Source organism: Myotis nattereri (assembly GCF_964212035.1).
Source record: "Myotis nattereri genome assembly, chromosome: 6".
Classification (NCBI taxonomy): Eukaryota; Metazoa; Chordata; class Mammalia; order Chiroptera; family Vespertilionidae; genus Myotis; species Myotis nattereri.
Window position 1 is genome coordinate 46,356,516 of NC_138081.1, and position 23,585 is coordinate 46,380,100.

The 23,585-nt window shown below is 41.0% G+C and overlaps 2 protein-coding genes across 3 annotated transcripts in view; both read left to right on the forward strand.

Annotated features, from left to right (window-relative positions):
- The window catches only part of CFAP206 (cilia and flagella associated protein 206), a 38,082-nt gene extending 18,685 nt beyond the window's left edge, over positions 1-19,397 (forward strand). Inside the window, exons 8-13 of the mRNA XM_081093695.1 lie at positions 420-539; positions 2,344-2,542; positions 4,440-4,580; positions 6,991-7,184; positions 15,214-15,357; positions 18,786-19,397. Coding sequence (XP_080949821.1) covers positions 420-539; positions 2,344-2,542; positions 4,440-4,580; positions 6,991-7,184; positions 15,214-15,357; positions 18,786-19,016 — 1,029 coding nt within the window. The 3' untranslated portion in view covers positions 19,017-19,397. The remainder of the gene's footprint in view (positions 1-419; positions 540-2,343; positions 2,543-4,439; positions 4,581-6,990; positions 7,185-15,213; positions 15,358-18,785) is intronic.
- Positions 19,398-23,071: 3,674 nt separating this feature from the next.
- Positions 23,072-23,585, forward strand: part of SLC35A1 (solute carrier family 35 member A1) — a 30,024-nt gene continuing 29,510 nt past the window's right edge. For both annotated transcript variants that reach the window (XM_081094413.1, XM_081094414.1), the window contains exon 1: positions 23,072-23,327. In XM_081094413.1, coding sequence (XP_080950539.1) covers positions 23,312-23,327 — 16 coding nt within the window. In that variant the 5' untranslated portion in view covers positions 23,072-23,311. The remainder of the gene's footprint in view (positions 23,328-23,585) is intronic.

Below are 23,585 nucleotides of genomic sequence, written 5' to 3' on the forward strand. Positions count from 1 at the left end.
GCAATTATTTCAGACTTAGCATTCAGCACCTATTTTCATATTACTATTACTGTATCAGATATATATTATTTTTCTGTCAATACTGAGATTTTTAAGGATATCAAAATAGTGTTCAGAAGAACACCTCATTAATTTTATCACTGAAAATAACAGTTATGCAAAGCTATGCCATAGGATCCATTTCTCAGGAACTCAGTATACATTTGAGAAAAAGTATAGCCATTGTGTTTCAGGAGGTTGACCCATCCACCAACAATTTGTAGAGCACTGTCCATATGCCAGCACTGTTCCTGGTGTCGGGGTAGCCACGGAGCAGAGAATCTCTGACTGACCTTCAGAGAGCAGATGGGGCTTGAAACACATACGATTTTTGAGGTGAAATTATAAAAATATTAATGCAAATTATGTTGTCTTCGCAGTCAGAAATAATTAGTTGTGCTCAAGAAGTGGAATTGCTGACAAAGCAGTTAGGAGCCCTACTTGAACAATTAATAATGACTGTGAAGTCCAAGACGGCTGTCCCAACGTCGCAAGTCTTTGTAAGTATCTGTCATCAACTTTGACCTTCTTGAAGGACGAATATCATTTGGGTCCTATAAAACGGAGTCAGAAGTAATTAAGATTATACAGGGTGGGGCAAAAATAGGTTTATACTTGTTCATATGGAAAAGAATACAATAATTAATAAAAAATTAAACAAGGATAAACTGTTTTGTGTATTCAAAACTGTAAAGCTACTTTCGCCCTACCCTGTATTTAATTATTAAAAATTTAATATTGGTTTCATACAAGTTGATTCTGTTCTTTTTGGTAATTTTGTAGTAATAGTGTATATTGAATGACAGAACTCCCTTGGTAGGCATTTGCTGCTGAAGAAAATACAGCTATTCTATATAATAAAAGTGTAATATGCAATTTGACCAAACAGCGGAATGACTGGTCACTATGACGTGCACTGACCACCAGGGGGCAGATGCTCAACACAGGAGCTGTCGCCTGGTGGTCAGTGTGCTCCCAGAGGGGAAGCGCCACTCAGCCAGAAGCCAGGCTCATGGCTGGTGAGCGCAGCGGTGGCGGGAGCCTCTCCTGCCTCAGCTGCAGGCGGGCGGTAAGGAGTGAGGGGTCCTGGAATGTGAGAGCCCTGGACTGCAAGAGGGATGTCTGACTGTCGGCAGGTGAACATCCCCCGAGGGGTCCTGGACTGTGAGAGGGCACAGGCTGGGCTGAGAGGAACACCTCCCCCCCACCCCACCCCCCGCTCCACACATACACACACACACACACACACACACACACCCAGTGCACAAATCTCGTGCACCGGGCCTCTAGTATGTAATGACAACCATACTATCAGTATTGGCTGTGGCAACAAAAATAATCCGTAATATAGTATTGAAAATGTGTTCACAGTAGCTGGTTTCTAACTGCCTTCAACAGAGAAGTGATGCAACTTGTGACTTTTCTGAAAAGACAAATAATAACCGCTTTGATGACCAGACCTGCATTTATGCTGACTTTTCTGATTATTTGGACCATCTTATGGACAAATCTGGTAGCCCCAAGGAGGTAGAAGATGCAAATGCAGTATTTTATAGAGCACTTTGGGGCTTTGATAATTTTCTATAATCATTCCCAATATTTGGTTTTAAAAACTAAGAAGCCAAAGGCTAAGTTGTTTCACTTATAATTTGAACCTGAATAGTTGTTTGTTTGTTCTATAAGTCTGTGATCTTTAATACAAATATTTTGTCTCACTGACCTAAAAATCTTTAACTTGCAGCTCACAAGACATGCCCCAAGATAAATTGCTAGACTTTACATGTTCTTTTGAATCATGTTGAGACAGATAAATCTAATCATGTGTCAGATTTAGCTTTTAAAAAAAATACAAATGAAGTTATTTTCCCTTTGACCTTTTGAGATGAAGCACCCATAAATCTTTCTGCTTTCAGGATGTCAGGGAAGAGGAGGAAAGGTTTGTTTTCTCCAGAGGGTGCTTTTAGTCCCAGTGGTAGCCACAAGGTCATTGGTGGTGTCTGCTATTTGGAAACAGAGCCAGACGATCAAATGTGTGTGTTTGGTTTTTGTATTGTTTGTTTGTTTGTTTTTTTGAGTAAATTAATGTTATAATAATCACACCAAAATAAAATGCTTTCAAATAAAATGTTTATTTTCTTATAATTTATGAGTTCACTTTCTATTTAGATTCTGTTGTTTAACTTCATGAGACTTTTATTTGTCTTAAGGAATAATTTCTTTACAAATTGTATTTAGTTTCAAGACTACAATGATTATAATTGAATTAAACAATTACATTTTGAACTTTTATTTTCTCTTCCTCAGCCCATCTTCATTGCACTTTCCAATGTGTGGACTGGCTTTCAGGATGAAACTGTTTTGATTGGAATCCTCACTAATTTAACCGCTAACCTTGAGCGCTTTCTGGGCACTCATGAACTGCTGTTTCCTGAAGGAGTAATGCAAGATCTTCTTGATGAAGTAACTGTGAAAACGGACATGATTCGACTGAAAGAACACATGGGTAATAGAAATCATCTATTATTTCCTTCCTCTTAAAATCACCTCTGGAATAAAGTCACTCTTTTGTTTTAATTTTTTCATAGTATATCTTTCTTATAAGGTGTTAAACATCTTTCTTGATTGTAAGGTAATTTTTCATATCGAGAATTTGGAAAACAAAAATATGTAAACTGGGTATCTTTTCAGCAATAACCACTCCTAATGTTATGGTTAGTGTTTAGGTTAACAATGATTTTTCTCTGCTTACATGTTTCTCTTCTAGTTTTAGTGATTTTTATTATTGATTTGCAGTAGAAAGGGATATTAATTTTTGCTATATTTGTTGCAAATTAAGTTTCATTTATTGGAGTGCTGTTTGCCATATACCTATCTCAAATTGAGGCTGAAATTTATAAATTAATAGATTTTATCTTTGTAAAATTTATTGAGCTTATTTTAGACCCTTTAAGAGATGCATTGATTCTTGAAAGGCTGTCTTTATCAATAAACTTCTCTTTACTTTTTTGGTCCCTCTTACCCTTAAGACAATTTAAAATTCATGAGAAATGCCAAAATAGAGCCTGGGATTTGAGTTGTTGCCTGAAAAGAAAGTTTTTCCAGAAAATCAAATTAGATAATTTACTCTCCAAATTTCCTTTTCAAATTCTATTTTTGTAAAGTGGAAAATAAAACTGAATCAGCAGTTTCATTCTTAAACTGTTAGAACACATAAAATCTGAAAACAAGATCAAAGAAACTCAAAGGCATGCTTCCAATTAAAGTTTTTCTTACTGATTTTATTTTTATTAAAACAGCATATCTATGCAATTACTAAATTAAATTAAAAAGGTACAGCCACTTCAATAGTAAATATTAAATTCAACCATATCGGCAAGACAGTTCACTTGCAACTTAGATTTAGACATGTGTTTCCCACCATAGGTCAGAACTTTGTACCCACTAGAACACTCTCAAGATACTGCTCCAGTGAATTGGGAGACCCAATGTTCTCTTAAATATATATATATATATATACACACACACACACACACAAACACATACACACACACACATATATATACACATATATATATGTGTATATATATATATATATATATATATATATATATATTTTTTAAAGAGAGGTGAAGGGAGAGGGATAGAGATAGAAACATCGATGAAAGAGGACCTCATCCATCAGCTGCCTCCTGCACACCCTTACTGAGGATTAAACCTGCAACCTGGGCATTTGCCCTGACTGGGAATCGAACCAGCGACCTTCTGGTTCTTTGGTCGAAGCTCAATCACTGAGCCACACTAGCCAGACCCAGTTTTCTTCTGAAAGAACTCACTTGACACTTGGCATCTGTCATAACTGTTCACGGCTTTCAGGCATATCGGGAAATAAAGAGGGAAGGCTTATTTTCTCCAAAGTATGAATTTACTTCTCGTCGTAGCCATGAGGTCACGTGTGGCATCTGATCGTTGGATATAGAGCCAGACACAGAAGTGTAGTAGGATCACGACAGCTAAGAATCTTGGGTATCAATGTTTTACAAAGGCATGTTTTTATTTGTGTAAAAATAGTCAATTTGCTTATCAAATGGAATAGGTTAGCTAACTGACACTGGGAAGAATATTTAAAAGTATAAAAAACAAAAATTGTACACCTTGTTATGAAAATGAAGCTACAAAGAGATATTTCCTTGACTCTTTCTGTTCAGAATAGTCTCACCTGACTCAAGAAGCACTAGTCCTGCTATGTAAGCGCCGCCTGGGGTAAAGAGCTGCAGCCTCTTGAGTGAAGTTGATGCATCTCTGTTGCAGTCACAGAGCAGCCAGTTCCTTCCGCCCATTTCCTTGGGTTGTTTGGTCTTCTCGTTGAATAAAGTTTTTCTTGTCCTCCTCTTTCATTGTAGGAGAAAGAGTACATCCAATGGAATTCAAAAGACAACAATGGCTTTTCCCAGAAACAACAGCAAATTTTGATAAGTTGTTAATCCAGTACCGGGGGTTTTGTGGTTACACATTGGCTGCGACAGATGGGCTTCTCCTCCCAGGTACCGCTGGAAATAACACTGCTCCCACTTCCTTCCTTTTCTTTCTTTAAATGAAGTGCTGTCATTGTCACTTGTTCACTTTTTAAATCTTTATGGGATCTGATGGTGAACTCAGAAAGGAGTTACAAAGATGACCTAGACAACATGTTCCTCTCTGATGTACTCACAGTGTAATCTGGTAGATTGACATAACCATGAAATTATGACTCGCGTGATAAGTAATTAAATGTGTAATAATAAAGTATGGATGCCACTGCATCATAAATAGGGGCTGACTCACGTGTCCGGTGATGGATTGTAGAAATGTTACATGACAGCACTGAAATGCATCCTCCTCCAAAGTAATTACATGAAAGAGAAACACTGATTTTATTGATATTTTATTTTAAAATACTCTCTGTCATTTTACATTCCACTACCATAGATCAGGATTTCTGTATAAGGCAGATGCCACTAAGGAAATGGCCAGTTTCTTATCAAGTAAAATCTATCTTGATATTACTAGAGCTTCTAAAGCAAACAGCAAATCAGGAATTGAGATGGAATAAGTTATTATCCAAAAAGTCCTGTGTGAATTTGGGATAAGATGTTGGCTAGGACTAGAATGGGAACAGTTTGACAAGATTGTGTCTTATTTCCCTTACACCATTAAGCTCCTCCTTCCTTTTCTTCTTTTTTATTTCTTTTGTTATATTTCACAGGTGGGTATTACTTGTTTACAAATAATTATTGGGATTGTGCATATACAGGCTAGAGAGCACACAAATGGACTCATTTCTATGGTATTGGATTTTTCACAATGGGATTAACAGAAGGGTTGCCGTGGGGAACTGAGAAAATAGTTTTCTGAGACCCCTGTGAGGGTCATGGATACTGGGGAGAAAACATTCAAGGTCCGTGAAGTAGAGCAATGGAATGAATGCAGAAAGATGGCTTCTTCTCTTTTCTCCTTAGCTTTCCTTCTGTCTCCCTCCTTCCTTCCCCCCATTTCTTCCTCCAGTCAGGAGAGACACAAACACGAAAGGAAACATGGGTGTGTGGAGCGACAGGGGTCGCTTGATGAGGTTGAAGAGCTATGGGCTGGGATTCAGAAGTCTGGTTTCTAGTCCCAGTTGTGCCGTTAGTGGGCTGCGTCGCCTTCAGCAAATCTCATGCTTTCTGTGGACCACGGTGTCCAAGTCCGGAAAAGGGGAAGGACCAACTAGGTAGGAGATCTGGTTGGTCCCTGCCAGCTTCTGTACACTGTGATTCTAAGAAAGAGCGAAAGTGGAAAAGTGGGGAGCTTGTGGGGCTCGGGTTTTAGAATCCTCTCGGAGTGAGCCAGTCCCGACTGCTCTATGTCTGTTTACTGCAGTAGTACTTCCACTGGCGGCATTATTTTCTGGGCAGCAGCAGCCGGCACCGCCCCAGAGGAATTCTGTAGCACCTCCCGGCCTCGGTTCGGTCCTGCAGACCACAAGAGGCCAGCCCTGCGGGACACCGTGGCTCCCCAGTCACGGTCCTTTTCCGATGGCCTCACCGGCTTCGTGGCTGCCACGCGTACCCTTGCTCCCTACTCCAGCCCCGCTGCCTCCTTGCTGTTCCTGGACGTGCTAAGCTCATTTCGCCCCAGAGCCTTTGTCCTCGCTGTGCTCCTGCCCTGTGGCTGCGGACACTGCTGCTTATTTCACTCCCTCTTCCCCGATCACCCAATGGAAGATGTCAACCTCCTCCGCTTTCCTATTACTGTGTGTTTAACCTGCTTTGCTTAGGTCTTGTGTTTTTTTTCTGTAGCACTGATCACTCTCTGGCCGAGGGTATAATTGCTGGTTTGGGGCGAGTGGGGAGTTTGTTTTCTTCTGTATCCTCAGTGCCAAGAGCAGGGCCAACAGCTATTTGTTGAATAAATGAAAGAACAAATAAGTAAGACAGACTTTCTATGTAACTCCCACCAAGCAGGTGGGTGTTTAATAACCCATATTTTAGGTGGTATCTGTTCACAGTGGGAAATGCTTTCTAACAGGCAAACGTACATTTTGAAAAGGAGGTCCCATTTTTGCAGTTCTTACAGAATTATTTTTAAACAATGATTATATGGTAGTTAGTTTAGTTGAAAGAGATCTGTGAAACCTGCCAGGCAATTGGCTTCTCTTAAGAGATTTTTAAAACACCTTGTATCTAGATAGTGAAATATTTTTCTATAAAATCATGCTTTAAAATAAAAGCATATAAAATTAATTAACTTAATATGAATTTCAGAGAAACTGTCATTTAATAAAATGTATACTTTAAAATTACTTTATTAGCAAAATAAAAACATAAGTGATATGTTAAAAATGCAGTATATAGGAAACGTTTCTACGGGTATATTACAAGCCCAGAATCAACTTAATATTTCATAGCCCATTCAGTTCCTTTTCTTAACTTTCAGGAAATCAAGCAATTGGAATTTTGAAATATAAAGAAAAATATTACACTTTCAATACCAGAGATGCGGCATATTCATTTGCAGAAAACCCTGAAAAGTACATTAACTTAATTACAGAAAGGGCCAAAAAGCATGCAGAATTAATTCAGCTACTGGAACTTCACGAACAATTTGAAACCCTCATTCCCTGTTCTGAGGTAAGCAGGGTAGATATAAAACTTACGATGTTTAAGCCCTGGCTGGTGTGACTCGGGTCGTTGCCCATTGTCCAGAAGGTCCGGGGTGTGTGCAGGAGACAACCCATCAATGTGTGTGTTTTTTTTCTTTTCTCTCTCCTTTTTTCCCCTCTTCCACCCTCTCGCCCCCTTTCCCTCTCTCTTAAAAAAAAAAAAAATCAAGTGAAGATTTAAAAAAAAGAAAAGAATTTATGACACTTAAAAATACAGTTAGTTTATTGCTTCCTGGCCTTTTGGCTAAGATCAAGTGTAGTATCTGTTCTTATCCATTTAAAAATATAGTTAACTTAAAAGTTATATTTATCTTGTTCCCAAACCCAGGCAGAGACAAGGTCAGATGAGGGCCTTTACAGGTTATCTGAAAGGGATGCACATTGAAGATGGAACTAAGGAAATCCACAAAGAATAGTGAAGACAAGACAAGGAGTCAAATTGATGCATTAGACTGGGAAAATCTGAAAAAGAAAAGCTACATTTAGAGAAATAATTGCAACTACATATTTTCTTGTCTAAAATTGAAGGAGCGCAGCACAGACAGCATGCTGGTCATTTGCACTCAGAGCTGTAAAATAATTTAACATGTTTCAGTTGCAGGTCTGAAAGGCCGCAAGATGGATCTGAAGGTGTGTTTCTTTGTATGTTGGCACTTAGTCATTCATTGCCGAGCCACTTCCTGTGAACCAGGCACTGGCTTGGCACTGGAGTTGGCAGTGCACAGAACAGATTAAAAACACCACCTCCTCCGCGGGCTCACATTCTGCTGCTGTGCTCTTCTCATTTTCTTCCCCTTTGTCTCTCGTTTTTGTTCACCTTTTCATTGTTCTTTTCTGTCTCTCCTCTCATTCGGTTCCTCTCTCTCTCTTTTTAAATGTATGATCTCTTTTTTAAAATATTTTTTTATTGATTTCAGAGAGGAAGGAAGAGGGAGAGAGAGAGAGAAACATCCATGATGAGAGAGAATCATGGATCGGCTGCCTCCTGTAAATCCCCCACTGGGAATCGAGCCCACAACCTGGGCATGTTCCCTTGACCGGAATTGAACCCGGGACCTTTCGGTTCGCAGGCTGGCGCTCTGTCTGTCCACTGAGCCAAACCGGCTAGGGCTCAGTTCCTCTTTTTTAAAAAAAACTTTATTGATTTCAGAGAGGAAGGTTGAGGGCAAGAGAGAATCATTGAGCGACTGCCTCCTGCACGCCTCCTCCTGGGGATTAAGCCCGCAACCTGGGCATGTGGCCTGACTGGGAATCGAACTGTGAACTCCTGGTTCATAGGTTGACGCTCAACCACTGAGCCACACTGGCTGGGCAGTTCCTCTCTTTTAAACTCACTGAAATAAAAACCTGAAATGTTGTGTGTGTGTGTGTGTGTGTGTGTGTTATTTTATCAGTTTTTTGACTATGATGCAGGTGGGTTTGTGTTCAGTTGACCAGGTCAGCAGGGACCGAAGCAGTGACTGTTAAGAAGAGAGTTGGGCTGGTGACAGTGAGGCACAGAGGGTAGTCTGAACATTTGGGCAAGGAGCCTGGCACACACTAAGGCTACAGCAGTGGGGAGTGGTGTGGAGGCCGCTGTGGCGGTCAAACCCTGGACAGCTCAGTTGGCGCTCTTATCTGACAGAGTGCGATCAGTCTATGAATGCGGCATTCCTCTTGGATACGGCAATGCTCCAGGCATTCTAGGCTTCTCCTGACGTGGACAGAGACAGTATATTTAGTATATTTCTGTATGAGGCTCAAATGGTAGGTCTACAATTTTTAGCTCAACTGAGACATGACTCTCAAAATAATTGGACCAATTTAATTTCAGTCAATGGGGCTTGTCACTTACCCATAACCCTGCTAGCACTGCTATTACCTGTGTTTATAATGTTTACCAATGTGATGAATTTAAAATGCTACTTCATTATTGTGGTAGCGTACATTTTTCTGATAATGAAGTTCAGCATTTCTTCCTACGTTTATTACTCATTCAGATTTCCTTCTCTATACACCAGTTATTCATAACTTTTGCCAGTTTTTTCTTTTTTATAGTACTCTTTCTGTATTTAACCTGTTGATGGGCAGAGATTCCTTGTCTATTATAGGCATTAATTCTTGATCGGTTGTAAAAGTTGCAAATGTCTTTGCCCCGCCTGTCACTTCTTGGTGAGCTTTGCCAGTTGCGTCCTTCACTGAAGACACATCTTTAATTTTAATGTAGTCACAACTATTAATTTTTCTCTTTAAAGAATGCACTTTTTGAAGTCTTGTTTTAGAAATCCTTTACTGTCTTGAGGTTATTCATTTATATTTTCTTCTGTTTTAATTTATTCACTTATAAAAAATATATTTTATTGATTTTTTACAGAGAGGAAGGGAGAGGGGTAGAGAGTTAGAAACATCGATGAGAGAGAAACATCCATCAGCTGCCTCCTGCACACCCCCTACTGGGGATGTGCCCACAACCAAGGTACATGCCCTTGACCGGAATCGAACCTGGGACCCTTCAGTCTGTAGGCCGACGCATTATCCACTGAGCCAAACCAGTTAGGGCCAACTTATTCACTTTTAAGACTTTAGTCTATTTGGAGATAATAAAGAGTTCTAACTTTATTTTTATTCATGTAATGAGCCAGTTTTCCTAACATTTACTGATAATGTATGTTCTTTCCCACTAAATCTGATGCTACCTCTTCTGTATTAGCAGTTCTCATATGAAATGGGTTTGTTTCTAGGCTCTCAATCTTGTCCTACTGGCCTATTTGTTTATCTCTATGCTGAGACCATACTGTTTTATTCCTATTGCTTTGTAATATATTTTATTATTTGATAGGGCTTGCCTTTTATTTTATTCAAAATTGACTTAGACATTCATGTATGGATCTTTGTATGTTTATGTAAATTTTTAAAAATAAATTTGCCAACTCCCTCAACCCCAAAAATCTTCCTGGATTTTAACTAGTATTGCATTAAAATAATACAATAATTTGTGGAGGAATTTAAATGTTTATTATATTGGGTTGTTCCATCATTAAAAAATACCCCATTTGCTTAGTTTTTGTTCTTACCATTAGTAGTTTCATTAACTATGCCTTAATAAAACTTAATGGTTTTATTTGTATTTTATTTTCTGTCTACTTCTAAAACAGTGAGATAACTTAAAAAGAAACCCACTTATGTATCAATTCTGATAAAAATAAAAGGCTGAAAAAAGACATTACATAAGGGAAATATGTCTCACTCATTTTAAATAAATAACTTTAACTTTTAATTGTATAATATTTATACAAACCAAAGAGTATGCAAAATGTATCACTATATACAAGCATGAAAAACAAACCTCTGCATATGTCACTTTTAACAAGTATCTCAGAGAATCCTATGTATCCCTTTCCAATGTCCTTCTTTTCTCTTCTCTGCAATAGTAACTACTTTATGAATTTGGTGTTATTCATTCCTTGTCTTTTTGCTATTCATGTCTATATTCCTAAACAATATATTTCTGTGAAATTACTAAGTTTTTTGCCCAATTTTCTATTGGATTGTAAGTCTTTTTCTTAGTGATTTATAGGAGGTGTTTTTTTTTAAAAAAAACATTTTTGATACTAATTCTTTGTGAGATATGATTTGCAGATATGTTCTTCCATTGTGTTGCTTATCTTTTCATTCTCTTTGTGGTGTCTTTTGATAAAAGTTTTTCATTTTTATCATTTTTAATTTATGTCTTGAACTTTTATGTCCTATTTAAGAAATCATGTATCCTTAGATCATTAAAATATCCTCCTAAATTGCTATTTTAAATATAAATTTGGCTTTTTTAAAATATATTTTTTATTGATTAAGATATTACATATGTGTCCTTATCCCTACGTTACCCCCTACCATCCCCCCCGCTCATGCCCTCACCCCCCCCCCCCGTGTCTGTGTCCATTGGTTAGGCCTATATGCTTGCATATAAGTCCTTTGGTTGATCTTTCCCCCTTACCTCCACCCTCCCCTACCTTCCCTCCAAACCCGACAGTCCAATCAGTGCCTCTCCGTCTCTGGATCAGTCCTTGTTCATCAGTTTATGTTGTTCATTATATTCCACAAATGAGTGAGATCATGTGGTATTTATCCTTCTCTGACTGGCTTATTTCACTTAGCATAATGCTCTCCAGTTCCATCCATGCTGTGGCAAATGGAAAGAGTTCCTTTTTCTTCTTCCTCTTCTTAAAGAATACCTTTCAGCATTTCATATAATGCTGGTTTGGTGGTGATGAACTCCTTTAGCTTTTTCTTATTGGTGAAGCTCTTTATCTGACTTTCAATTCTGAATGATAGCTTTGCTGGATAAAGTAATCTTGGTTGTAGGTTCTTGCTATTCATCACTTTGAATATTTCTTGCCACTCTCGTCTAGCCTGCATGGTTTCTGTTGAGAAATCAGCTGATAGTCTTATGGGTGCTCCCTTGTAGGTAACTGACTTTTTTTCTCTTGCTGCTTTTAAGATTCTCTCTTTGTCTTTTGCTCTTGGCATTTTAATTATGATGTTTCTTGGTGTGGTCCTCTTTGGATTCCTTTTGTTTGGGGTTCTCTGTGCTTCCTGGACTTGTAAGTCTATTTCTTTCACCAGGTAGGGGAAGTTTTCTGTCATTATTTCTTTGAATAGGTTTTCAATATCTTGCCCTCTCTTCTTCTGGCACCCCTATAATTCTGATGTTGGTATGCTTGAAGTTGTCCCAGAGGTTCCTTACACTATCTTCATATTTTTGGATTCTTTTTTCTTTTTGCTTCTTCGGTTGGGTATTTTTTGTTTCTTCGTATTTCAAATCTTTGACTTGATTCCTGGGATCCTCTTGTCTGCTGTTGGATCTCTGTATATTATTCTTTATTTCAGTCAGTGTATGCTTAATTTCTAGTTGGTCTTTTTTCATATCTTCCAGTGTCTCACTAAATTTATCGGCGGTTTTCATAAAATTCTTGAAAAACCTTATAAACGTGGTTTTGAACTCTATATCCAGTTGTTTGCTTTCCTCCATTTCTGTCATTTTTGACCTGTTTCTTTGTCTCCGCATTTTGGCTGCTTCCCTGTGTTGGTAGAGTGATTTTGTGTGCTAGGTGTCCTATAGGGCCCAGTGGCTCAGCCTCCCCAGTTACCTGAGGTGGACACTCTTGGTGCACCCCCTTGTGGGCTTTGTGCACAGTCTTGTTGTAGTTATGCCTTGGTTGTTGTAGGATCACTGGGAGGAATTGACCTCCAGGCCAATTGGCAGTGAGAATCAGCTGTGTCTGCAGTGGGAGAACTTCTGTGCTAAAGACACCCTTCTGGGGCAAGACTTGCTTCAGTAGGGCTTTGGTGCTCACTGAGACTGCACCCTGAGTGTGTCCCTTATGGATCTGAGGAGTTGTAGTCTGGATGATCCCACTCTGACCACTGGGTACACTGGCTCTTGGATCTAAGGAGGTGCTAATTTAGTCTCTGCCTGAGGTTACCCAGCAGGAGCTACGAAAAGATCTGCAGATTCCCCTTCCTTTTTTGGAGTTTGGAGGTGCCCAGATGAGGCCCAGCTGTGAAGCAATGCAAGCTGCTGTGGAGCCTTGGGCCTTCTCTTGGAAGTTCTGGGTCTGTCTGGCCTGGCTGCAGTTTGTTAGGTAATTTTCAGGTTGCAAAGGGCCAGGGCATTCATATGCAAAAGCCTCTGCCTCAGCCTGGGTGGGGCGGGGTCTCAAGGAATCAACAGGGCGGAGCAAGCAGCTATGGCAGATCCTCAGCCCTGCCCTAAGCGGCTGCGCGTCTCAGTGTCCCAGTAATTTAATTGCTGCAAGCACCTCTGAGGGAAAGCCGCCCTTGAGTTCCGAGTTCTGCCCGCTGCCAGACAGTCCAGATTCTCCCCGTATGAGTCCTGGGTCCCCAAAGACTTCCCAGAACCGGAGCTCAGAGCAGTCGGGAGCTTATGACTCCCTCCTGATTCAAAAAGACAGCCACGTCCTCAGGTACCAGCCCCTTTCCTTGTGCGCTCGAGCCTCCGTACCTTTGCACTTTACTCCCGCAGCTCCTGACTCTCAGTGTGCTTTTCTCTTTTCTTCTAGTTGTAGAATTTCCACTCAGCCAGCCTTCCTGTAGTTCTGGATGATGTCCGTTTTGTCTTTTTGTTGTATTTGTGAAGTTGTTGTAGGAGGCAGCAAGTTCGGTGTTTACCTATGCCGCCATCTTGGTTTCTCCATAAATTTGGTTTTTACAATAGAATTTTTAATCAGTTGGATTTGATGTTTTGGGTCTGGTGGGAGGTGAAAATCTAATTTTATTTTTTTCCCCCCATTTGAACAGCAAATTGTTCCAGCCTGTATGTTCAATACTCTCTCCTTTCCCCACTGTCTTATATGCACAGGCTTATTTTTTTAGGCTCTCTATTCTGTTCAAATACTCAGTTTTTTATTTTTATTTTTTAAAAATATATTTTATTGATTTTTTACAGAGAGGAAGGGAGAGGGATAGTTAGAAACATTGATCAGCTGCCTCCTGCACACCCCCTACTGGGAGTGTGCCTGCAACCAAGGTACATGCCCTTGACCGGAATCGGACCTGGGACCCTTCAGTCCACAGGCTGACACTCTATCCACTGAGCCAAACCGGTTAGGACCAAATACTCAGTTTTTAAAAAAATTCCTGTGTCTCTATCTTACTATAACTTCATAAGTCTTAATATCTGGTAGAGTAAGTTGCCCCGCCCTTTTCTCTCTAAGAATCTTGACTATACTTGACTCTTTACTTTTCGTGTAAATTTGAGAATCACATTGCCAGGTTCTGTAGAAAACCTTGAAAAAGTTACAAATTTGCATGTGTATAGACAAGATTTATTTGACCTTTCTATCACTGACCTATAACTTAGAGTTGTGAGATAGTTTGAAGACAATGAAAGGCTAGAATGGGATAGCCAGACAGGTGTGCTGTATGTAAACAATGCATACTTTTCCACCATAGAGGAAAGTTCCCCTATATGCCTGGTCTTGTTTTTCCCTTTCTTTCTATTTATTTTTTCTTTTAAAAAAATCTTTACTGTTGAAAGTATTAGGTCCCCTTCCCCCTCCCCCCTCCATTAACCTCTCCCAACCCGCTCCCATCCCCACCCCCTTTCTTTCCATTTAATTCTCAGCTGTTCTTCAGTGACCTTCAATACCATGGAAGTAAGTTTTCTCCCTCCAGTGCTATAGTCCGTATTGTTATTTACTTGCCATTTACCTGTATGGTATAATGTCGTTAATTATCTTTCAGCATGTTTTTATCTACCTTACTATATCATAAGTTCATTGCGAAGGTAAAATTCTGTCTCGTGTTAAATGGTAGGCACTCATATCTGTTGCTTGACTTGGGAAAAAAGTTAATCTTTTCTCTCTCCTTCATGCTGTGTCTGAGCTCCTTAAATCCCTGCCACTCCTCCAGCAACTTCATATCCAGCATAACGGTACCTTGTTAGCATGGAATTACTGAGTCCTTACTATGTGAATAGTAATAGTGAGCTTTAATTTATTATGTCCCAGCAGAAAATTCACATATTCAGTTAAAACACACACCCCTTTTGGATAATAATCTGGCTATGTATGCCTCGTTTGAGTTTCAGATATATCCTATGTTCCAATACTTTAAAGAAATGTGTTTTATACCAAATATTTAATAGCTATTTTAAGCTTCTGTTCATTTCCAATAAGGGTTCTCTTATGCGACCATTTGTGAAAGTCAGAGAGGGGGCATTTGACTTGGCAGTGAGTGGTGTTAGGTTTACCCCTTCCAAAACCCACCTCCTGCATTTAAGTCACAAAATCAGACAAAGCCACAATGCCCAGGAAGATAAATTATAAACATCTCACTAGTTATGAGCTATTTTCTCTGCTGGTATTTACAAGTATATCCCATGCTCAAAATTTCTTGTTTTTTTTCTAGCCTTTTGTTAGTTTTAGCTGAATACTTTATTAGTTAACTGTAAATAATGTTTATTTTTTGCAAATATTAATGACAAAACTCCATTTCTTTAGCTCAAAGATACTGGCAAACGTTTTATAAAACCAATTACAAAGAGTGAAGCCAGCACACAGACGGATACACACATATTACCACCAACAATTGTGAGATCATATGAGTGGAATGAATGGGAATTAAGAAGAAAAGCTATAAAATTGGTTTGTAACCATATTTTCTAAAATCACTTATAGGTTAGAAAATTTTAATATGTTGTTCTAGAGTTAAGTTTAATTATTTTTACAAAATATGGAGTTGTACACAGTTCTTTGTTAACATAAAAACTTACCATTTGCCAGCTTTAGATTGTAAGATTGTCTTCTGCTTTTAAGCATATGTGGAAATATGGAAGCATGAAACTACTCTCAAATTATCCCAGCCAGGTTCAGCTTCCTTCTAGAGCAGTGGCTCTCAACCTTGGCTGCACACTAGAATCACCTGGGAATCTTTTTAAAATCCTGATTTTTGGCCTCATCCTCCGGAAATTCTGTTTCTTTGTTACTAATGTTGTGGCCCCACCCCATAACAAAGAAACAGAATTTCCGGAGGATGAGGCCCAGAAATCAGGATTTTAAAAAGATTCCCAGGTGATTCTAGTGTGCAGCCAAGGTTGAGAACCACTGTTCTAGAGCATTGTTCCATTAGCGTGCGATGTGTGTGATCTCTCTCTCTCTCTCTCTCTCTCTCTTATTTTTCTGTTGATCTATATAATAGTTTTAATTTATTATGCTAATCTATGAGGTGCTAATATTTAAAGCACTCCCACTCTGGCCAGTGTGTGGCTCAGTTGGTTGGAGCATCTCAGGTTCTAGTCCCAGTCAGGGCACATATGCAGGTTGTGGGTTTGATCCCTGGTCAGGGTGGGTATAGGAGGCAACCAATTGATGTTTCTCTCTCCCCCTCTCCCTTCCTCTCTCTCTAAAATCAGTAAGAACATATTTTTTATTATTATTAAAAAATAAAGCACTTCCAACTTCCTCTAATCATAAAGTGTGCCCTTCTCTTCTTTGGACTCCAGTGAGGAGCAGAATGTACCTCTGTTGCATCGTAAGTACCGCCCCCTCTTCCTGGGGACATGCTCTTTCCAGACACTGAGCTCTCCAGTCCTGATTCTCAGTCATCTTAATCACAGACGGTGCCTCACGTGAAAGCCTGTCCCATCCCTATCTGACTCCGTGGAATACCCCCACTAGTTCTATTGAAGTGTCTTGTCATTTTAAACAACCATTCACTGTAGTATGAAGACAACAAACCCTTGATATCTTTAGCTTTTTCTTAACATATTTTATCCATCTCTTTAACTGAGGTCAGGTTTCAAAATAAATGAAGACTCCCCAAACGAGAACAGGCTGTTTCTTCAGACCTTGCTGCAGTGAGGGCGCTGCCATCACTTGCCTTTGGCGGAGACTCCAGGGCAGGGAGCAGAGCAGGAAAGCTTTACAGGGAAAAAATGGGGGGGAGGTTGTTGACAGGGGCAAAGCAGAGGCGGGCATCTCAGGCCTGTGGTTTGGTGAGCGTGTTTGGCTTTCTCGGGTTGGTCCCCAGTTGGGGGAGGGGACGGGCATGCAAATGGGGATGCCTGCCAGGTCCGGAGGGTCTGAGCCCGGATTGCTGCAGGGCAGGGTTGTGGTTGGGCTCCCGCACTGGGTGCTGCGGGGCTGTGGGTTAGAGTTCTCTCCTCACATAAGGTCTGGCCTTTGTGTCTCACAGGCTCTTCTCTAACCACCTCGTTTCCCTTGCCACCCTTTCTGGTGGCAGCTTTTCAAACAGGTCCCCGGTTTCCTGGGTTGAGGGAGGTTCAGCCCAGGGGTGTATCTGCTAGATCACTGTCCCATTAGCATCGCTATCCGTCTCTCTCCTGCGGTTCTTGAGACGCCCAGTCCCCATATTCCTTTCGGTTACCTACTAACCCTCACTCTAACTCATCAGATAGGTACCAGGTAGCATGTAGATTCCAATGCCTTGTCCTTCAGGAGCTGAGAGTCTTACCAAGTAGCACTGAGACGCTATAAATCTTTACCTCTTGCTAAGTGGCATGACAGGAGTGAAATAAAAATTCTACTAAATTGACTTAGGTGACATTTCCAGTTGGTGTTGAGATACAAATAGGCAAAGGAGAAGAGGGGCGTGATGGCTGGATGGGATATGAGAGGTGGAGGCGACAGCACAGGTCTGGAGTAGGCATGTTAAGAGAATGGGGTGTTCAGGGGGCTGAACCGCATACTGATGAACCCTCTCCTCATTCCTCCACCTCCACGTCATCCTGAGTCCCACCGTGGACCTAATTACCCCCTCCAGTCGCATCACCTCGAACGCAGCGCCCCATAGCTGCCCACACGACCTGCTGCTAAGACAGAGCCGAGCTATTGCCTCACAGTCACCAGGGAAACCACCTCCTCAGCAGAACTCGGCAGAGGAGCAGCAGCCAGGGCAGCACTTACTGAGAACCTGAAGTTCAGTTGAAGGCAGGCCTGTCGGTGCCAGGAGTAGATCAGGGACGGGATAAGGGCTTGAGCCGGACTGGATAGAGGTCACGAGGAAGCAGCAGCATGGAGGGGAATAGCAAGGTGACTCTTGGGGCAAGGGATGCAAAGAATGCTAGGGCTTAATCTACGTGTTAATGCTTATTTCTGAAGAAATGATGCATCTTTTAGGATGTTCTGTAATGAACAGTCAAGTTATTTGGTTTGGCAGGAGTCTCTTGAAATAGTAAAATTATGAGAATGAAGACAATGAAATAGCAAAGTTATGTTAATGTGGACAATAAGCTGTGTGGGGGGAAGTGATTTTGGTTCTCAGTCACCTGCAGTAGCTCAAACTCTGAAATGTTTCCTCTAATTCTAGGTCTCTCTTTAACTCATGCGCTCTAATGCCTTCTGTGTTTTTTCTTGCACTTCACCATAAGTCCTATTCTTTTTTTTAAATACAGTTTTAAAACATTGATTTTTAGAGAGGGAAGAGAGGAGAGAGAGAGAGAGAGAGAGAGAGAGAGAGAGAGAGATGTGAGAGAGATACATTGATTGGTTGCCTCCTGCATCCTACATGCTCCTGGGCCGGAGATGGAACCTGCAAACCTCGGTATGTGTCCTGTGTCCTGTGCCCTGACCAGGAATTGAATCTGCCACCTTCTGGTGTACGGGATGATGCCCAACCACCTGAGCCACACTGGCCAGACCACTCCTAGTCTTCTTATAAGCTCCTCCTTGCCTCTCAGCCTGAGTAATCTGTTTAACTTCATGTTTACTAAGAATTCACAAAAGGAGTAAGTTGTATGAATCTCAAAGTGATGAAGGAATTAGAAGATTATTTAAGAAATGATGGAGCTCACTGTAAGTCTGAGCCTGTATGTTCTTTGTTTGGGTCCATTTTCATTATTTAATATAATTTCCTACTTTGCAGCAAAGGGTACTTTCTATTCCCTCCTAGATTTCTTTAATGCTCTAATGTTTTGTTGAAAAAATGCTGTGTTGTAAAACTAATTTCTTTATGGATTGAAAAAATAGCCAGATATTAGCTGGTGCCTGATAATATTTTCTGTTATTCGTTTTTTAGAGAAATGTTAATCCTTATGTATTCTCTTTCTATGTAGGCCAATTTGCGGCGGAAAGTTACTCACTCGGTACAAACTGATCTCAGTCACATGAGAAGAGAGAATTGTTCACAGGTGTACCCTTTAAAGCTCGTGGGCACGCAGTGCAAGAGGGAAGGCAGCACCGCAGTGCCCAGGCCTCAGATTTTCATAGCTGGTCTCCGCGGGGGGCAGAGTAAAACTACCGGGGCTGTCAAGGTGAACCTAACCAGAGCTGTGGATGAAACCTAGTTAGAGACCATATTTTTAAAGAAGCTATCACCAAACTGTGAGCAGTGGCAGGTATTTAAAAGTATTTTTGCATCCATGAAATTTCACGAATGTTGTGGTGCTGGCACATTCATTAGTTGTGTGAATTTTTTTGAAAAAACTAACAAATGGTTTTCTGTGACATATTTTTCATTCTATTAAAATTGAAAAATAAAACTCGGTCCATTCATCTTTTATTTGTTAGAAAAGTTTGGCACATTAAGACTGAAATTATGATGCCATTTAGATGTTAATATAAGATTATTATGCCTGGGTTAGAAATTTCTTTCTAAAATCATACTTAGTGTTAAACATTAAAAATTTAAAATCTAATATGTAATACTTTAAACAATAAAGAATTAGAAAAAGAAACTGACTACAAAATAGCAATCATTCAATACTAGGAAAAAAATTTAAAATCTAGTCAGTATTTTCAGCTTCATTAGCTATTCATGGTTAACATAGATTTCATTGGTTACAGTTGTTCACGGGTTCACTTTCACCATTTCATTGACCCTCTGTCTGATCCAAAAATATTAATTAGGAACTTCCAGAAATAAAACATTTATCAGTTTTAAATTGCATGCCATTCGGAGTAGCTTGATGAAACCTTACATCCTCCTGCTCCATTCCACAGGATGTGAATCATCCCTTTGTCCAGTTATCCTCTCTGTACCTACAGTTGAATAAGATATTTTGAGAGAAAGAGAGACCATGTTCACATGGACTTTTATTATAGCATACTAGAGGCCCAGTGTATTTTTTATTTTCTCAATTATAAAACGCAATAATTCTTCTGCTTGTCTTCAGTAATATTACCCCACAGGAAAGAATTGTTCTAAAATAACAATAACCTAGCAAATCGGTTTTGTATGCTTTTCTTAATAGCAGAATAAGACTAATATGTTTAAACTGACATGGAAACAATTATGTTGAAGTATCTGCATTTGTCTACATGCTCTTCATGGTTAATGGTTTACTATACTTTAAACCTTAGCACTTTTAATAGCCTATTGTATAGCTGAATTTAACTATAACCTCCCTATGCGTCTTGGTATTTGCTTACTGCACAGCCTTTCTGTTTAAGTTCACACTTTCACTTTATTGCCCATGGATACAGTACTGGGTTTCCTTGTATGTAATTCATTGAGATGATGGTAAGCTCTCATGCCTGAGCAGAGAGAGAGGTGAGCAGAGTATCAAGACAAATCCTGAAGCTTGACAGTACCATCAGGACTATCGGTAGGCTCTCAAATGGCAATAGAAATTGCTGCTCGAGGACTGTCAGCTTAGCTCATTATCAAATTACCTTGTGGTTCACATGTTTAAGAGTTGATGCTTCTTGCGCTAACCAGTGTTGTATAGAAAGCTAGGCATACATAAAAGAAACATATTAAGCCAATATTGTCTCCTCCAAGACTTAGGATAATTCAGATTGGGAAAGGAAAAATTATTTCAAACTAAGAATGTAAATATCTGGTTGGCTATTTATTGGGTTAGGTTAACGAGCAGAAAACCCAGCCATAAAGTTAATAGGAAATAATATTTCTCCTAAGGATATGCTGTAAAGTCTTAATAACACTCCCCTCCTTTTAGTGCCTACTTTCTCACTCACTGCAAATTTTGGAACAATCATACTCTAGTAGAAGCTTTACTGTTGAAATTATGTCATTAAGAATGAAACACTCACCAGGCTGGTGTGTCTCAGTGTTTGAGCATCAACCCATGAAGAGGTCACCAGTTGGATTCCTGGTCAGGGCACATGCCCAGGTTGAGGGCTCAATCCCTGGTGGGGGGCGTGCAGGAGGCAGCCGCTTGATGATGTTTCTCTCTCTCTTCCTCTCCCGTCCTCTCTCTTTAAAAATCAGTAAAAACATGTTTGTTTGTTTTTTTTAAAAGAATGAAACACCCTACTTTTGCTTGGAGGAAAGACACAAAGAAGCAGCCTCAATTTCCAACCAAGGTGCAAAGCCTTCGATTCAGGGGCTCCTGACTACAACAGTCCACACCCGCGGGAACTGTGTAGTTTCCAAGAAACGGGATCCCCGAACTATTCTGCAGTCCGGGTCTGATGCTGTCCTCGTTACACACTGTTGTCTTTAAATTTTACTTAAGTCCATTCTCCCTCCAAATTCTATAACCCTGTTCCTTGGTTTCTCTGGTATGTAATTACCTTCACTGGAACTGGTAAAAAATCCTCACTCTACTTGACTATAGGTCTTGTCCCTTACGGTCTTGAGCTGATCAAGTTAGGACCAAAGGCATCAAAGTCTAGGTTTGTGTCAGTGTAGTAGGAAATCTTTGTGGGTAATGAAAATCTATAAGAAAAGTAGGTTCAGCCGCATGATATGTTCACTGCATCAAAAATGCTACAAAAGCGGCCTCTCAGCATTTTACCCACCATGCTCATGTGATCAGTGTGTGTGAGTGTGTGTGTGAGATACTATTCTCTACCAGAAGGAACCATGTAGTTCCTTGAAGTGTTGTGGAGTCCAGGACGCTGAACACAGAAACATCAGGATTGGCCTGGAACCTCTTGTTGCTAGAATGAAAAAGAATGCTTCAAAATCGTGTGTAAGCTTCAAGAAATGCGCAGGCTCACAAGGGCCACATTGGAGTCCTTGGAGCATCAAAAGGGAGAATAATTATAGTTAATTAATCTAAACTGAGACTATAATGATACTCGAAACAGAAAGAGATAAACTGGACAAGGCATTAGTTGTAAGACAAAAGAATGAATATGATAGAATATTTTAATTTTTAAAAGTAATTTCAAGTACACGTGGTTTTTTTTGTGTGTGTGTGTATAAGAACACACACACAGCAGGGAACTGAATAATTCTACAAGTGAGAAATGTATCAATTACAGGAAGAGCTGATTAACACTAGTGGACACACATACAACCAGGTAGAGGGAAGGTCCAACCCTGTTCCAAATGAGATTAGTCAACTGTACAAAGTCAACTGTGGTCTCCTAGGAGCCTCCTAAAATTAATGAGATGTTAATATGGCAAAATTTTCCAATAATGTTGGAAATAGACTAGATATATCTGTGTGTATATCTGATGATAAGAAAATAGTATATAACATCAACTACTCAAACCTTTAAAGTCATTTTGGAAATATTCTACAGAAGGTGTAACCTGCTGTGCATCTCAGAATCTTGTACCCCTGTTCCTTTGAGGGATGAAGTACCTTTGTAGTATTTTTAACCAATTCACATATCTTGAAAGACATTCATTTTGCCAATAAATTATTTCTAACATTGCTAATGCTAATATCCTCTATTGAAAGTGGAGATTATAGAGGTTGAAGTAATTGCCAGTTGACACATCTAATATTTTTGAAGCCCTTTTGTGCAGCAATGGTGTAGTTAGAATGTCTGGCTAATTATAATCGATGAGAGGCCCGGTGCATGAAATTTGTGCACTGGGGGGGGGGGGTGGTCCCTCAGCCCAGCCTGCACCCTCTTGCAGTCCGGGAGCCCTCGGGGGATGTCCGAATGACAAAAAGGTGGGAGAGGCTCCAGGCACCACTGCTGCACTCACCAGTGGTGAGCCTGGCTTCTGGCTGAGTGACACTCCCCCTGTGGGAGCACACTGACCACCAGGGGGCAGCTCCTGCATTGGGCGTCTGCCCTCTGGTGGTCAGTGCACGTCATAGCAACCAGTTGTTCCACCATTTGGTCGATTTGCATATTAGCTTTTTATTATATAGGATTATTATACAGGATGATAATCCTGACTATAAGGACACAGGCACAAGACTTCTGAACAGTATGTAATGTAAATTGTTTAGGTTCAGTAAGAGGTGACATTGGAAGGGAATGGACTTGCCGGAAGTTACAACGTTGCCGAAAGTAGTTTCTGTTATGAGTTGTGGGAGTTTCTGCAATAGCTTCGACCTACGAGAATCACGAAGGCTAACCGCAAATCCTTATTCGCTGTCGACTTGCTTTGGACTACAAGTCCCAGAAGGCAACGCTCTGCTCCCTTGGCTCCACTCCCTTGGGGGTCGTAGTTCACAGAAGACGCCTTCCCGTCGAGTTTTACGCACTTGTCAGCAAGGCCTCCGCTCCAGCCGTAGCGTCTTACTGTCGGGAGTGGCACGGGTTTCCGCGCCTAATCCTTGTCCCTGGATGGCCGGGAAGCGGGCGGCCGGCCGCCGGGCCCTCTAGGCCGAGCGCTTCGTCTCTATGACGACGGAGGCGGTCCCGGGTGTTCAGCGTGCGGGCGCGGAGGAGCGCGCGTCAGTTCCGCGCGGGGCTGTCGGGGAAGATGGCAGGGGCGAAAGGTGAGCCTGGGGCCGCGGGAATGGGGGAGGGCGCGGGGCTCGGCGGAGGCGCCGGCATGAGCAGTGCGTGCGGAGCCGCCCCCGGGAGTCCGCGCCGCCGCTGGTCCGGGCAGCCGGCCTCCCACTGCGGCTGCCTCCGCGCGGGATCGCTCGGCGGCTCCAGACCGCGTCGGCCCCAACGAGCGGGGTGGGCGGCAACCAGGTCAGACCGGCCGGGGCTGCGCGGCCGGGGGAGGGCCGGGGGAGGGCCGGGCACAG